The following is a 15,665-nucleotide window of genomic DNA, read 5'->3' as shown; positions in this document are numbered from 1 at the left end:
TTAAATGGGGATTGGGTAACTATTAGTCTTTTTATTTTTTTACAGAAAGCCTTGGACAATGTGCAGCATAGTTTTTTAGAAACAGTACAATTAGAAAGGATCCTGAATAGCATTCAGATGTCACTTCGAAGGGTGTATTGCACATACCTGGATTAGACCGTCCTTACTCAGCTGAAACTACTTCATGGAAGGAGGAAAGTTATGCAGGAATGTCCATGAGCTGGCAGTTGGAGAGTGCATAGGGTTGCCACCTCTCCAGGATTGTCCTGGAGTCTCCAGAAATTAAAAAATAATCTTTAATTAAAGATTGTCATGTGATGAAATCTTTGTCCAATCAAAGTTGGCAACCCTAGTGCCAGAGGAAGAGTCCATTATGGAAAGGAAATATGGGCTTTACAAAGTGTTAGCTGTCTCCCAATCATTGTGATGAACCCATGTTCTTGGGGCACCTGCATGCATGGTCATGGTCTTTTCCCAGAGGGCCAGCCCTGTGGCACTAATTCCCAGGCCACACTTGCTCGCAGCATGACAATTCCCTGAGGCAAGGATTCTTTCTAGAAGATGAACAAACCAGGCAAGTAATTTATATTCCCAACTTGAACTCTGCGAAATATTATAACATCCCAGTCTCATCTACCCGTTGTCACTGATATGCCCTCCTTTTGTGTTTTTTCCAGGTTCAAAAGTTCCCAGATTAGCATAGGTAAGTCGGTTGGTCTTTACTGCTTCCTGAAGCAATCTTTGTGTTTCAGAGCGTAATGTCATCTGCAGCTGAGGTCAGGATGAAATTCACTCTTGGCATAAACTTGCTCAGTTAGCTCTGGTGTACACAAGAAAGTTGCACCAGTTTATTAAACTAAAAGTTATTTTAAAACGGTGCATACCCCTATCTGGACAGTCTCTTGTTTTGCTGTGAGTGACTTATTTAAAATTAATTTAAACCTATTCCTGATTAATTTTAAAATAAACCTAGTTTAATCCAAAATAAGGTGTCGACATAGGAGTTTGCACTGGTTTAACTTAATCAGTTTAAAAATCACAGCTTTTGTTAAACCAGTGCAATTTATGTAGGCAAACATATTGCTGGCTTTTTTCTAATCTTCGTTGGAAGCGCTGTCATTCATCTGTCAGACACAACATACTGGTCCATTTGTCCTTTCTGGAATAACAATCCTTATGCTCCAAACACAGTTCATGCAGTCACTAATTCTTTTTCTCTCTCTTCTCTCAGCAGTTTCAATGAACCCTTTTAGTTACATGATTACATCCAATCCATTACACATTTATTCTCATATTGAAACCTGAAAAGACTACATTTACCTTAAAGTACAATTAAAAATTCTTTACTCAATTTTTTGCATTCAAAGAATTCTTGTTCAACACTGTAATGTTCTTAATGTCGCTTAAAAATTTCTAGTTCCATTTTACTGTTATTTTCCTCCCCACCACAATTACTATTTTTTTTTCCTTCCCAGCAATATTTCCCACTCTTTTTCATAATGCTATCCAGGGAACCTGTTAGCTAATCATACTTTATATGCAAATATTTTTGGTAATGAGAACATTTGTAAGACACATAAAATGTAACTCAATTTTCTCCTTTCTTTTTCAGCCTGCAGTTCTGGGCGTTTCTAGCCACCTCGTAGCCTGTTGCTCACTGAGCGGCTTGTCTGGTTCATCGTTCTGTATCTTCAGGATGCCTTCGGCTCTGTTATACTGCAGTCTCTCCTGAAAAATTCCAGCTGTTCTTTGCTCTGAACTGGCTTTTCCAGCTCTTCAGCCCTGTGGCTTCTTCAAGAATCTCTGTCTGACTTCTCACCATCCTCTTAGGAATCACAGCGCTTAGGCTGATAAAATGGCTCCCATTCCCTTGAAACTTTAGCCTTCTTGCCTTCAGAAACTATATGCATAATTTTCACTTTGGCTTCTGAAATAGGCCTGAGCCCATCTGGGGTGATCGGTCATCCTGCTTCTCCTTGCTTTGATGCTCCTTCCAGCTTTGGGTGAGCTCCCTGGACTTGGTTCAGCTTCCAGTCATTCTGGACACCACTTGTCCATCCTCCAGAGCTTCAGCTCTTACCCTTTCACTTGAAGTAACACAGAAACAATAAGAGCAATAACAGGATAGCAACATTCTGCTTGGAACCTTAAAAATGTAAATGCCATACTAACACCAGATTCCAGAAGCTTCTCTATTGATTGTTGCGCCTACTCTTCCCCTTCACTTCTTGGTTAGACTGCCAATCACACGGTCTGCTCTGTCTGGAATTTTCTTATTGGGCAATGTTGTTCTTACTTTGACCTTAGGTTTAGCCCTCCAAATCTACACAGCCAGGGCCCAATCCTGCAAGGTGCTGAGCACCATCAGTGATTTGAAGGTGTGCAGACTCTCTGAGGAGCAGTCACTTCATTAGGTTTAGTAACATTTTGGCGGTACTATTTTTATATAGTCAATGTTTAAATTACTCCTCTTTTTTTGCAAGGTGTGTCAGTTAAACCTTCTTACCAGTGATGTTAAATAGCACCTCTTTCTATAATGTTAGGTGAAAATATGAAGCATTTTGTATTACTACATATGCAGTGGGGCAAGTCCTGCTTTTTTTACTTCAAATGTGAGGACAGAATTTGCCCTAGTATGTTGTGTGATCATGTAATGAAAGATGCTAGTGTAATGCATACTGTACATGTCGGGGGCAGAAGTAAAGTTGATGTGAAATTTACCTATGAATTTCCTGAGCTTTGTGTGATTAAAAACTCATGCCTAATATTGCCTTAATGTACTTAAGGAGTGGGGGGGGAGGGCTTGCTCACATTGTACCTATGTATGTGTTTAAACTCTGCCATTTGTGACACTGAATATAACAGATAAGGAAACAGCACCAGACACTCAGTGGTGCCTCTAACCATGTTTTCTCAATGTTCTTAGAACCAGCTCCTCTCCCTTCTCTCTGCATGACTCCTGCGGATCGAGGCCTTTGCAAAGCCAATGAGAAAAGATTCTTCTATGATCACTCAACTAGAAGATGCCATCCATTTAGCTACAGTGGGTGCGGTGGGAATGAAAATAATTTCAACTCCAAAAACTCTTGTCTGAGGACCTGTAAGAAAGGTAGGGAAATCAACAGTGCGAAGAAGTTAAGCTTCTGATGTCCAGAGCCTGAACATTTCATGCAAGTGGGTCTGCTGAAATGTAACAATGAAAAGATAACAAAAACGTGCTAGAAAAAATTCTAGCAAAGAATTGCATATCAGATGTTTTATAATTGATCAAATAAAATATGCCTATCGTACAACAAACATGTAATCAGTTGCTTGATCCATTAAATTCAGCAAATGATTGTCTCCACAGCACAGTATGTTGTAATGTTAATTGGAATTACATGTGTGCATCAAGAAGAGAATATGGCCTTCTTTTAGTAAAATGTTTAAGCACTTGCTTAACTTTCAGCCTGTATGTAGTTCTGTTCCATTGAAATTAATAGGACAACTCACATGATGAAAGCACTTTGCTGAATCAGGGTCTTAAGGTCAGATTTTCAAAGGTGTTTAGGCACCTAAAAATCCACATAGGTGCTTCTGAAAATCCCAGTAGGTAACTAACTTCCCTTGATTGCTAACTTGCTTAACCACTTTTGAACATCCCTCTAGGTGCCTATCCTCATCTTTAAGAACCTAAATACCTTTGAAAATCTGGTCCTAAATGCTTAGCTGTTTTAAAATGCAGACATATTTAATACCACGTTGTGCCAACAAGCCCCAGCTGCCCCAGGTAGCAAGTGATCAATTTTGTAAAATGAACTCGCTTTTGGGTTTGCTCATTTGTCACTGTGGGGAAAAAAGTGCTGATGTGAAATCTCAAGACTGTTACACAAGTTTATTCTGTCTCTGTCTTCCCTGCCTGAACACTGGAGTAAATAGGAGAGCATACTTCCCCCACATTGTAACATGGCTCTCGATGTTCACAATCAGCATAATAATAATGGTGGTAAAACAACCTTCACGGGAACAAATAAAATGGGGATGCTCCAATCAATGTGATTTCGGGATGAGACATCCACTTTACTGCCTGTGCATAAAGGGCCAAATTGTGCATTCAGATACACATGTGAAAGTCAGCCCTATACAGAAGGTGAGCGCAAACCCCATGCAACACTGAAGCCCTCCAAATAGGGCATCAATGAGACTTATGTGGCACAGGGCCTTGTGCTGATCTCTATACAGGGATGAATTTCACCCATTGACTTCATTCGAAATTTCATGTGTGGATCCATAGAACGTCTACCTTACTGCAGAATATTGCAGATTTTTTTTTTCAAAAGATAAGAGTCATTAAGAAACATTAGGCCTAATTCTGTTGTCACTGGTCTGGTCCAGCTCTCGTTACAGGCAATGGGACTCTTGCCATTGACTATAGTGGGCTTTGGATCAGGTCCACTTACAGTACTGTAAATAATAATAATTAATGGAGATATCCCATCTCCTAGAACTGGAAGGGACCTTGAAAGGTCATCAAGTCCAGCCCCCTGCCTTCACTAGCAGGACCAAGTACTGATTTTGCCCTAGATCCCCAAGTGGCCCCCTCAAGGATTGAACTCTCAACCCTGGGTTTAGGATGCCAATGCTCAAACCACTGAGCTATCCCTCCCCCCCAAATCAGAGTTAACTCCTTTTTAGAGTCAGTGGAGTTACACCAGTGTATGTAAGAGCTGAATCAGGCCCATGATCCCAGCTGATCGCACACATTCTGCTTTAAGCTACACCAGTGTAAATCTGTAGTAACTCTAGTATGGAAGTACACAGGTGTAACAGAAAGCAGAATCTGGCCCTTCTTTATTTTCATATGATATGGATGTCTTCTTTGGTACAGCGTGTAAAATTAATTTTTGTTTGCCATTAGATTTCAGTAAAAAACAAGGACGAAGAGGTTTATTGAAAATCAAGCGAAAAAGAAAGAAACAGCCAGTGAAGCTGACGGAAGATGAAATCATCATTGAAAGGATATAACTTCTGCTGTTTTAAAAGAGAAATGTGAACTACTCCATTATCTTTCATCTGTGAATGAAACCATTAATGACAGCATTTTTAAACTCCTTACTGTACCAATCATTTGATTATACATTATTGGACGGCTTATCTATTTTGTTTTGTATTCCTCTTTCGTTTTTCTCTGATAAACTTAGTTAAAAATGCAGTTTGGCAATGTACACTCACCAATAGAGCTGAAGTAGAACAAAACAGACTGTGGGTGTATATCTGAGCCACAATGATTCAAAGATCAGGCTGGCTTCACCTAGTCTGTTTTATTATCTTGTTTGTCTCCCTCTAGAAACTTTCTTCTCAAAAGGACGTACAGTGCTTTTTATATAGGAGCATGAATAATTCATTCCTGAATACAGATAGAGGGCTATTGCTAAAAAGAGAGACTGGGCCTAATTCTGTTCTCATTTATTATACATTGTGTAAACTAGGTCTAAACTCTGCTGGAGTCCGTGGAGCCAGACTGCTGTAAATAGGGTGTAGGATCAGAGTTAGTCCCACTAAGACCACAAAGAGAATATTCAAGTCATAAACATGTGGAGAAATGTCACTGTGGATATTCACAAAGCCCAAAGTATATCAGGGACACCGATCTCTACAGTTGAAGTCACCAAGCCTCACCTTGTTGTGGCAATGGAAACATGGCTGGCAAGATAATAGTTCCCGGTAAAGCATGTATATCTTTGTCTATTTAAAGACAAAACAAAAAATTGTAAGTAAGTTGGGCACTTTAAAGATCTCATGACGTATCCTGTCCCTTGAAAATATAATAGATGCTGGATAGGTTTTTGTTTGTTTGTTTTGTTTTTTAAAAAGAGCATTTATCATTTGGCAATAAAGGCTTTGCATATATAAAAATGAGCTGGTTTTCAGAATACTTATCTTAATTGATATGGCCCTACTTCCATGATATGTGAGCCCCTCACACTCATAAATATATCTTTCCTCACTATACCGTTGAGCCATACGAAATTGCTCTGATCACTGATTTACAGACAGGGAACTGAAAGAGAGAGAGAGAGAGAAACTAAAGGCCAGATTTTTAAAGATATTTTGGTGCCTAAAAATGTAGATGGGTACTTTGGAAAATCCCATTAGGTGCCTATCTGCCTTTTTTGGGCACTTAAATAGACTCATAGACTCATAGACTTTAAGGTCAGAAGGGACCATTATGATCATCTGGTCTGACCCCCTGCATGCTGCAGGCCATAAAACCGTCCCTACCCCTTCCCTGGACTCTGCTGTTGAAGTCCCCAATCCTGTTTTTAGTGACTTCAATCGGCAGAGACCCTCCTGCTAGAGATCCCTGCCCCATGCTGCGGAGGAAGGCGAAAAACCTCCAGAGGCTCAGCCAATCTGCCCTGGAGGAAAATTCCTTCCCGACCCCAAATGTGGCGATCAGTAAGACCCCGAGCATATAGGCAAGAGTCTCCAGCCCGACCCCGTTAGCCATTATACTATTTACCCACCATTGCTTGGCTTTCCTTGACTACTATGTTTTACCATTAAACCATTCCCTCCATAAACTTATCTAACTTTATCTTAAAACCAGACAGGTCCGTCGCCCCCACCGTTTCCCTCGGTAGGCCGTTCCAATATTTCACCCCTCTGACGGTCAGAAACCTTCATCTAATTTCAAGTCTGAACTTCCCCACGGCCAGTTTGTATCCATTCGTTCTGGTATCCACGTTAGTACTAAGCTGGAATAATTCTTCTCCCTCCCTTGTATTAATCCCTCTAATATATTTAAAGATAGCAATCATATCCCCTCTCAGCCTTCGCTTTGTCAGACTAAACAACCCAAGCTCCTCTAGTCTCCTTTCGTACGACAGCTTTTCCATTCCTCTGATCATCCTAGTGGCCCTTCTCTGCACCCGTTCCAGTTTGAGTTCATCTTTTTTAAACATGGGAGACCAGAACTGCACACAGTACTCCAAATGAGGTCTCACCAGCGCCTTGTACAACGGAAGCAGGACCTCCTTATCCCTACTAGATATACCTCGCCTAATGCATCCCAAGACAGCATTGGCTTTTTTCACCGCCACGTCACATTGTCGACTCATAGTCATCCTGCGGTCTACAAGAACCCCTAGGTCCTTCTCCTCTTCCGTTACTTCTAACCAATGCGTCCCCATCTTGTAACTAAAATTGTTATTAGTCATCCCCAAATGCATCACCTTACACTTTTCACTATTAAATTTCATCTTATTTCTGATACTCCAATTCACAAGCTCATTCAAGTCTCCCTGCAGGATATCCCTGTCCTCCTCCGAATTTACAACGCCTCCCACCTTCGTATCATCCGCAAATTTTATCAGCCCACTCCTGCAATCGGTTCCGAGGTCAGTTATAAATAGATTAAATAAAATGGGTCCCAAAACCGAACCTTGAGGCACTCCACTAGTAACCTCCCTCCAACCCGACAGTTCACCCTTTAATACAACCCGCTGCATTCTCCCCAGTAACCAATTCCTTATCCACTTCTGGATTTTCATATCGATCCCCATGTTTTTCAGTTTAACCAATAATTCCTCATGGGGTACAGTATCAAACGCTTTACTGAAATCCAGGTATATTAGGTCCACCGCATTTCCCTTATCTAATAAATCCGTTACTTTCTCAAAGAAGGAGATCAGATTCGTTTGGCACGATCTGCCCTTCGTAAAACCATGTTGTAATTTATCGCAATTGCCACTACCCTCCAGGTCCTCAACTAGTTTCTCTTTCAGAATTTTCTCTAACACCTTGCACACTACAGATGTTAGACTAACAGGCCTGTAGTTACCCGGATCACTTTTTTTCCCTTTCTTGAAAATAGGAACCACATTAGCTATTCTCCAGTCTAACGGGACCACCCCCGAGTTTACAGATTCATTAAATATTATCGCTAACGGGCCTGCTATTTCCCGCGCCAATTCCTTCAATATTCTCGGATGTAGATCGTCCGGTCCTCCCGACTTAGCCCCATTAGGGCGTTCAAGTTTTGTTTCTACCTCGGATACGGTAATCCCCCATCCCGAATGCCCCTCTATAGTGGTGCTAGTATCCCTAATACCTTCATTGGCCTCATTAAACACCAATGCAAAATATTCATTAAGATATTGCGCCATGCCTAGATTGTCTTTAATCTCCTCTCCGGCAATAGACTTTAGCGGTCCCACTTCTTCTTTCTTTGCTTTCTTCCTATTTATGTGGCTGTAAAACCTCTTACTATTGCTTTTAATTCCCCTCGCTAGGTCCAACTCTACACGGCCTTTGGCCTTTCTCACTCTATCTCTACATTTTCTGACTTCACTTAGGTACATTTCCTTACTGATCCCTCCCCTCTTCCACTCTTTATACGCTTTCTGTTTTTTCCTAATCGCCCCTTTGAGTCGGTCGCTCATCCAGCTCGGTCTAAATCTCTTGCTTAGTAATCTTTTTCCCTTTTTTGGAATACAGGCCTCCGACAGCTCATGCATCTTTAACTTAAAGTAATCCCAGGCTTCTTCTGCTTTTAAATCCATTAATACGTTTGCCCAATCCACTTCCCTTACCAGTCCCCTTAGTTTGTTAAAATTGGCCTTTTTAAAATTGTAAACCCTAGTCTTTGATTTAATTCTGTTACTCCTTCCATGTATTTTAAACCGAATTAGCTCATGATCACTGGAGCCCAAATTGTCCCCTACTACCACTTCCTCAACAAGGTCCTCACTACTTGCTAGAATCAAATCTAAAATGGCCTCCCCCCTCGTCGGTTCAGTTACCACTTGATGGAGGAATTGATCAGCAAGCACTTCTAGGATATGGACTGACTGTTTCAAGTCACACAGAAAATTGTTGCAGAAGAAGGAACTGAAGCTATGTCTGCTATGTACATAGCTAGTACCTCAGCCACTGAACCATCCTTCTGTCTAGTATGAGTTGTCCGAGTGATTTCAGAAGCCTATGCTTTTTGTATTGTTTGTCCTCTGCTACATTTTGCGCTACTACTGCTTTGAAAAATGCTTCTAGGACTGAAATATTCACTGGAAAATATGATGCATTATTCTTGTATCTTTAATAAAACTCTGTGAGGAGCAAAGAATCATAATGTGATAACTGCTTGACTGGACCAAATTGAGCTCTTCTTCACCAGTGTAAATCCAGAATAACTCCAATAACTAGTGAATATCAATAGTGTCATTTCTCCCCACTTGTAATTTGTTTTATGGTCCTAATGGGTCTGATTCTGATCTCACTTACTGCAGTTCAAAGTCTACACTGGGGTAACTGACAGCATAACTTGCTCCAGCAATCACATTATGACTGCATTCCTCAGTCCCAGTGAAGCATGTTAGGATCTTTGGATGAAAGATTCAGTAAAGATGTTAGTTTTTATTTTAACGTATACAGGGAAAATCAGATGAAAATATGTTAAATCAGACCTAGAATGAGAAACATATTCAGTATTATATAAGGAAGCTTAGACATAAACTGTGCAGATTGTGAACTGCATTGTAATGGAGCAGATAACTTTATTAGACATCTGGGCAAGTTAGTAATGATAAGTGCAGCTAGAAGGCCTGATCTTGCACGGTTACGCAGGCTAAACTCCCATTGAATTTAACTGTATGTATCAGATCTATCTTGTCCAATCACTGTAATATAGTGATATGCACAATAGTGGGAAACAGAATCTTGGTTTTTCATTTCATCTGAAATTGAGCCCCTCCAGCACATCTCCCTCCACCCCCATTCTGAGGTATTGGCTTAGTACTAGCTCAAAGGAAAAACTGCCCCCTACTGAATCTCCAACCCTACTTTCTGGAGCACCTGTGTCTTACTTGGGCCTGGTCCACACTAACCCCCCACTTCGAACTAAGATACGCAACTTCAGCTACGTGAATAACGTAGCTGAAGTCGAAGTACCTTAGTTCGAACTTACCGCGGGTCCAGATGCGGCAGGCAGGCTCCCGCGTTGATGCTGCGTACTCCTCTCGCCGAGCAGGAGTACCGGCGTCGACGGCGAGCACTTCCGGGATCGATCTGGGATCGATTTATCGCGTCTAGACAAGACGCAATAAATCGATCCCAGAAGATAGATTGCTTACCGCCGGACCCGGAGTATAGAGTGCTCCCATCCAAGCACTATTTGTCAGCCAAGAAAATCCTGCAGAGTATATGTGATCTGCGGAGCTGATATCCTGAAGTGCTACGTTGAGCTCAAAAATGCCATTTTAAGATATCCTGGGCCTGGTTCTCACTTACACTATGGGCCATTCTACCACTCTGGCAATATAATTTATACTCCCTGTAAGGCACCATTACACTGCCATAGCAGTATAAAGGGGGCATTGTATGAATGAGCATCAGACCCCTGTTCTTTAGTAGGAAGAGCACAGTTCTCAAGCTAGCAGCAGTTTTAAGATGGATTTGCATTGTCCATTCTTAGGGGAAATCCTTTATTTTTCATCAAGTCTGCTCCATGGCTGCCATTGCAACCCCAGGGTGTCACCATTTGCAATGCTGAGACTGTAAAGCTTAAAGTAATGGGACCTTCAGTAGTATGTAAATCAGACAAATATTGGTTTCACCTATTACTTCATGTACTAAGCAAACACATTGCAAGTGGATTAATTGTGTATACTGCTTCTTCAATCCAAAGCATTGCTACTAAAGTGAAAGCGGAAATCAGACTTTCACTTTATGCAAAAGCCTGTCTTTACTGTGTGGTTTTTATAAAAGTGCAAATGTGCTAAATATTGTTTGCAAGGTTATTAACCCTGTTGTCTTTTAAAACTGTAATAACCATGAGTTTCATGAAACATTGTTCTCTTCTTTTATCCGTGCATTTGTTTCTGTATGGTAATCTGGATTTTGTAGCATAGTCATAAATGGAAACGTTTATGATGGCGTTTCATTATAATGTGAAATAGTCTCTTAAAAGCTTCATAATTAAATGGCTCAATTTGGCAGAACCTCAGTTTGATTAATTCACACCACTAACAAGGCAATGCAGGAATTGTTTACATTTTAAATCTATTTTCCCCTTCTGCCCAAATAAGGAGAGCAGCTATTCACTTGGGAAAGTGATCCAGATAAAGGATCCATTCCTGGACTGTACAGTGCTTATTACTGTGAGTAGCCCCCTGAAGGGATCACCATGGATCAGCTTGCAGGTAAGAGGATGGGCAGTTGACAGAGGGCAGCCCAAGGAAGGAGTGAGTGGGCTTGAAGTATTGTTGACACCCCCTCTTCCCTTGTGCCTTGGTTGCCACTGATTCCCCCAGGGGATTGGAGTGTTGTGTTCACTCTGGGGAGTTAAAGCCAACACCACTTCCTACATGATGCACCATATCATAGAAAACACTATGTGTAGCAGTTAAGTACTTGCAGGGTTGGTCTGTCAATAGTAAAAATGGCAAAAAGCTTTTTTAAAAAGATGAAATATTTTAAATATACAAAACTGGCCCTGTTTTCTGAAGAGCTGAACCCATGGAGCCTCTGCCTCCCTGCTTGAAACAGGATCCCTTCATTCTCCTCCCTCCACTGCCCCAAGGAATCCTGACATCAGGTTTCCTCAGCTGCTGACTGTCCACAAAACCCTGCTTAAAGTGACATTCCCTCTACAGGATGAAGGGGAGGGAAAGATGGTCATTTGGCATGTCAAAATCTAATATAACCTGGGGCTATCTTTCATTTATGCCCTGAGCTCTGAAGTGTTGGTGGGGGGATGATGTCCACCTGCTTCTCCCCAGCCTGATTTTTACTCCCAGATCAACCCCCCATGTGCAGATCAACAGTGCATGCCACACGGTTTACAGAGGAGACTACCTAGGACTTTTCAGGGCATAATCTTGGCCCATTGTTCTTATCATTAATACCATTCTAATATTACATTTATCGTGCTTCTTTCATCCGGAAGAGGATCCTTTGCTGCTTTACAAACCATATCTATGGGAACATTGCAGTAGGTAAGCAAAATAAGGGCTATGCGTGAAGGCCACACTGTGCACCACAGGAGGAGAGGGTGCAGAGATGGTATGAAGCTCAATGTGTTCTTCCAGAGTCCAGGGTGATTCCCATGGTTGGCATAAATTATAGCAGCCTGGAGAATTTGATTCCAAGTGTTCTCCATTAGAAAGAAGAGCAATGAATTGAAGAGTAGGATCAATAATGTGAAGTGACTCAGCAATATCCAGTGTTTCCATCCTGAAAAAGGAATTGGGCATTATCAGACAGACAGGTACTGCACAGCTGGGGTGAAATCTTCGCCTTATAGAAATCAATGGCAAAACTCCCCTTGATTGCAATAGGACCAGGATTTCACCCCAGAAGAACATGAATCATCCCTCTTTGAATGTGCAGGATTTGGGCACGCATCAGTCATCTGGGAAGTGTTGTTACAGTTCCCCTCCACTTATCCTGTTTCCTTAAGCAGTAAGGGGTAGTATTTCATTTTTAAAAATTCTTTCTTCACATCCCATTTAACATCGGAAAAGACTCATGTTCCTACAAAGTAATCCCTTATTGGCTATTTATCCTTCTGAGGGAAAGCCACTGCAGCCTGATCTGTCTGTCCCCTGATCTTATCCACAACAGAGCTTCCTTTCATTTTCCTTTCTCTCATTCACATAGCACCTCTTCCTCTGCTCAGTGTGACACCCTCAGAGCAACTAAACTCAGAGTAATCAACGGTGACAAAGTGGGTATGTTCTTACTGTTTTGTCTGAATACTGTGTGCCTCAGTTTCCCTTATGTGTTATTCAAGTGTCTAAGTGGTGAGATAAGGGTGTGTGATCCTTGCAAAGAGCTCTAGGAGCAGGTGTGACTGCCTGGGGACAGAGAGAACGGCAGCCTGTATCTGTATCCTGGTAACTGATGGCCAGGGATACAGAGTCAGTTGGGGGAGATGGAAAACAAAGTGAGACAGGTAGGCCAGGTGACCTGCTTGCCCAGGAAAGAGACAAAGTAAGGAGATGCGGCAGCAGCTCGTGACTAAGGCTGGCTGCTGGAAGCTGCTCAGTCTCCTGGGGGAGACCCCAGGGCTTTGGGCTCTGGATCCCCCAAGATGGAATTTGCTGAATGTTCTTGTTTTCTGTACTAACAAGATCTGTTCTATGCTGTGTTCCCATCAACTAATAAACTCTTCTGTTTTACAACGCTGGTGGAGAGTCACTGCTGACTGCAAAGTTGGGGTGTATGTAAGGCTTTTCCAGGTGGATTCGCTGCAGGATGCTCACAGTGTGAACAGGGGTGCTGAATGCTCCCAGGTCAGACCCAGGCACAGGCTTCTTGCCCTGGTGAGAATGTGCACTGAAGGAAAACACTCTGCACTAGAATCCTGCCTGACTTCATTCAGAGCTGTTTCAGAGCACCAACACTGTGATTCTGTGACACCAACAGGTACACTTGCTCCACAAAGACAGTTAAAAGTGATTGATGAATCTTTATTGAATAACAGAGTTGGTTTGATGGAAAGAATGAAGGGATCTAGGTCCAGGTTACAAAAATCAGAAAACTGAATGCTATATGTTAGTGACACCAGTAACCATATTCCTGGCATTTAATATATTTCATCGGTTCCTTTCTTTAGCCAGAAATCCATTCAGATTATTTGAAGGAAATTTAGACTGTGTTCAGAACTTCCATTTTCTTTTCACTTCTTAATTCTCTTAATATACTCACCCCACCACTTTTACTACTCTTCTAATCTGTATTCCCTTTCCTCCATTCTACTTATTTTTCTCTTAGGGTACGTCTATACCCAGCCGCTAGTTCAGCGGCTGGCAATCGAACTTCTGGGTTCGACTTATCGCGTCTTGTCTGGACGCGATAAGTCGAACCCGGAAGTGCTCGCCGTCGACTGCGGTACTCCAGCTAGACGAGAGGAGTACCGCGGAGTCGACGGGGGAGCCTGCCTGCCGCGTGTGGACCGAGGTAAGATCGAACTAAGGTACTTCGAACTTCAGCTACGTTATTCACGTAGCTGAAGTTGCGTACCTTAGTTCGATTTGGGGGGTTAGTGTAGACCAAGCCTTAGTTCTCTTCTCTCTCTTCTCACTGCCATCACACCTGCTTTAAGAACCAGTACATTTCTTTAAATTTTAATAAGATGTCTGGCCTTCCAGATTCAATGTGTTCCTGCATATTAACTTGCAAGTAAATTTTGTTCCTCACAGCTATTTCCTTCAGGTGTTATCTTCATTTTAAAATTGGATTAGTTTAAAAATAAAATGAAATATAGGTAGATTGTAGATTGCAGGAAATAATTAATGAAAATTCTCATGCTTTGTGTCTATAAAACTGGATACATTAGAGATCAGTGAACTTCAAAGAGTTCGGAGGGTTTCTTTGAGAAAGTACCCATGTTGTATCCATAACCTTTTCTGAACGTACAGCAAAGCATTTAATCTGCAAAACAAATCTGGAGATCTATCAAAAATAGTCTCTCATTGGTCTATAGGTAACTCATAGTTTTAATCAGGAGGAAAATAACATGTGAACAGCATGTGTTTGGTCTTCGTATTTCTGCTCATGACTGGAAATAGAAAATGCCTAAAAATGGATGGGGAAGAAAATTATCTGAACTTTTTTCAAACCTCATTCATGTTCACATTGTGTTTGGCCTAACAAGTTGTATAATTTCTTATATTATCAGAAGTGGTCTGTGCCGCCCTTTCCAGCAACTATGTTTTCATCATGCAAACTATGAAATGAAAACTGATGTTTAAACGATGTATGGGTGAATGCTGAACGCTAGATGGCAGCTTTACACTGCACATATCATAGTCTTCTAGGTAGCTAGAGAGTAATGTTTTTCCCTACCCCTGTTTAAAAAGGTTTTCTCCAGTATAGTTCATAGCTGTTAACATGCTATAAGAACTTTTTTGTGTCTTGTTTCTTGTGCTTGGTTGATTCACATAGTGTTACTCCATATGTTTTGGCAGAAGAGCTCTGGATTAGCAAATCTTTGGTGTTCTGTTTAACTTACTGTATATATTGATTCTGTTTAACTTACTATATATATGGTAGGGTGTCAACAATCTTTTGGCTGCTCAGATTTATGTTTAAATCTAGGACCTAATGATCCAAGATTTTTCCTTTCTATAAAGTTAATCTGGATCATCAAATCTTGGATGTAGTCATAAGGCTGAGACCCTTGACAGATTTTGGTGATCCTACCACATCTACAGTAAACTAAATATTGCTGGAGCACTTCGTTTAAAAATTATAGGAAAGAACTTTATTTGCCAAAGAGAAATTGTGAATTTTAGAGATGTTCAGGTAATAAAATACTTCTTTGTATACATACTCTGTGTCCATGGACAATTCTGCTTCCTTGAGTTACTTGCTTCCCAAAAAGAGAGAGTGAAAAGATCAATCTACATAACTACAGTACTAATTATTATGTTCCTGTATGTTTTGCATAGATATTTATCATGACCAAGAACTAATTTCACATCAGTGTTCAGGTTCAAATTGCTTCTCCTTATTTTCTAGCTCTTTATAGCCCAGCAGTGCTGCTAGAGAACAGGGTCTAGGCACTTCCATATTTCCATGATACCCCTTCCTTTTAAAACTATAAGCCAGTTTTACACTAAGGTAAGGCCATTGTCCTGTGTGGAGTTACTCTTGATTTACATAAGTGTGAGTTCAGAATCAGA

The 15,665-nt window shown here is 41.2% G+C and overlaps 1 protein-coding gene across 8 annotated transcripts in view; it reads left to right on the top strand.

The window, feature by feature from the left end:
- TFPI (tissue factor pathway inhibitor) overlaps window positions 1-10,976 on the top strand; it is a 251,892-nt gene extending 240,916 nt beyond the window's left edge. For all 8 annotated transcript variants that reach the window (XM_065561978.1, XM_065561976.1, XM_065561979.1 and 5 more), the window contains 2 exons: window positions 2,927-3,109; window positions 4,898-10,976. In XM_065561978.1, coding sequence (XP_065418050.1) covers window positions 2,927-3,109; window positions 4,898-5,004 — 290 coding nt within the window. In that variant the 3' untranslated portion in view covers window positions 5,005-10,976. The remainder of the gene's footprint in view (window positions 1-2,926; window positions 3,110-4,897) is intronic.
- Window positions 10,977-15,665: the final 4,689 nt, after the last annotated feature.

Source organism: Chrysemys picta, chromosome 11 (assembly GCF_011386835.1).
Source record: "Chrysemys picta bellii isolate R12L10 chromosome 11, ASM1138683v2, whole genome shotgun sequence".
Taxonomy (NCBI): domain Eukaryota; kingdom Metazoa; phylum Chordata; order Testudines; family Emydidae; genus Chrysemys; species Chrysemys picta.
This window is presented reverse-complemented; position numbering and strand designations above follow the sequence as displayed.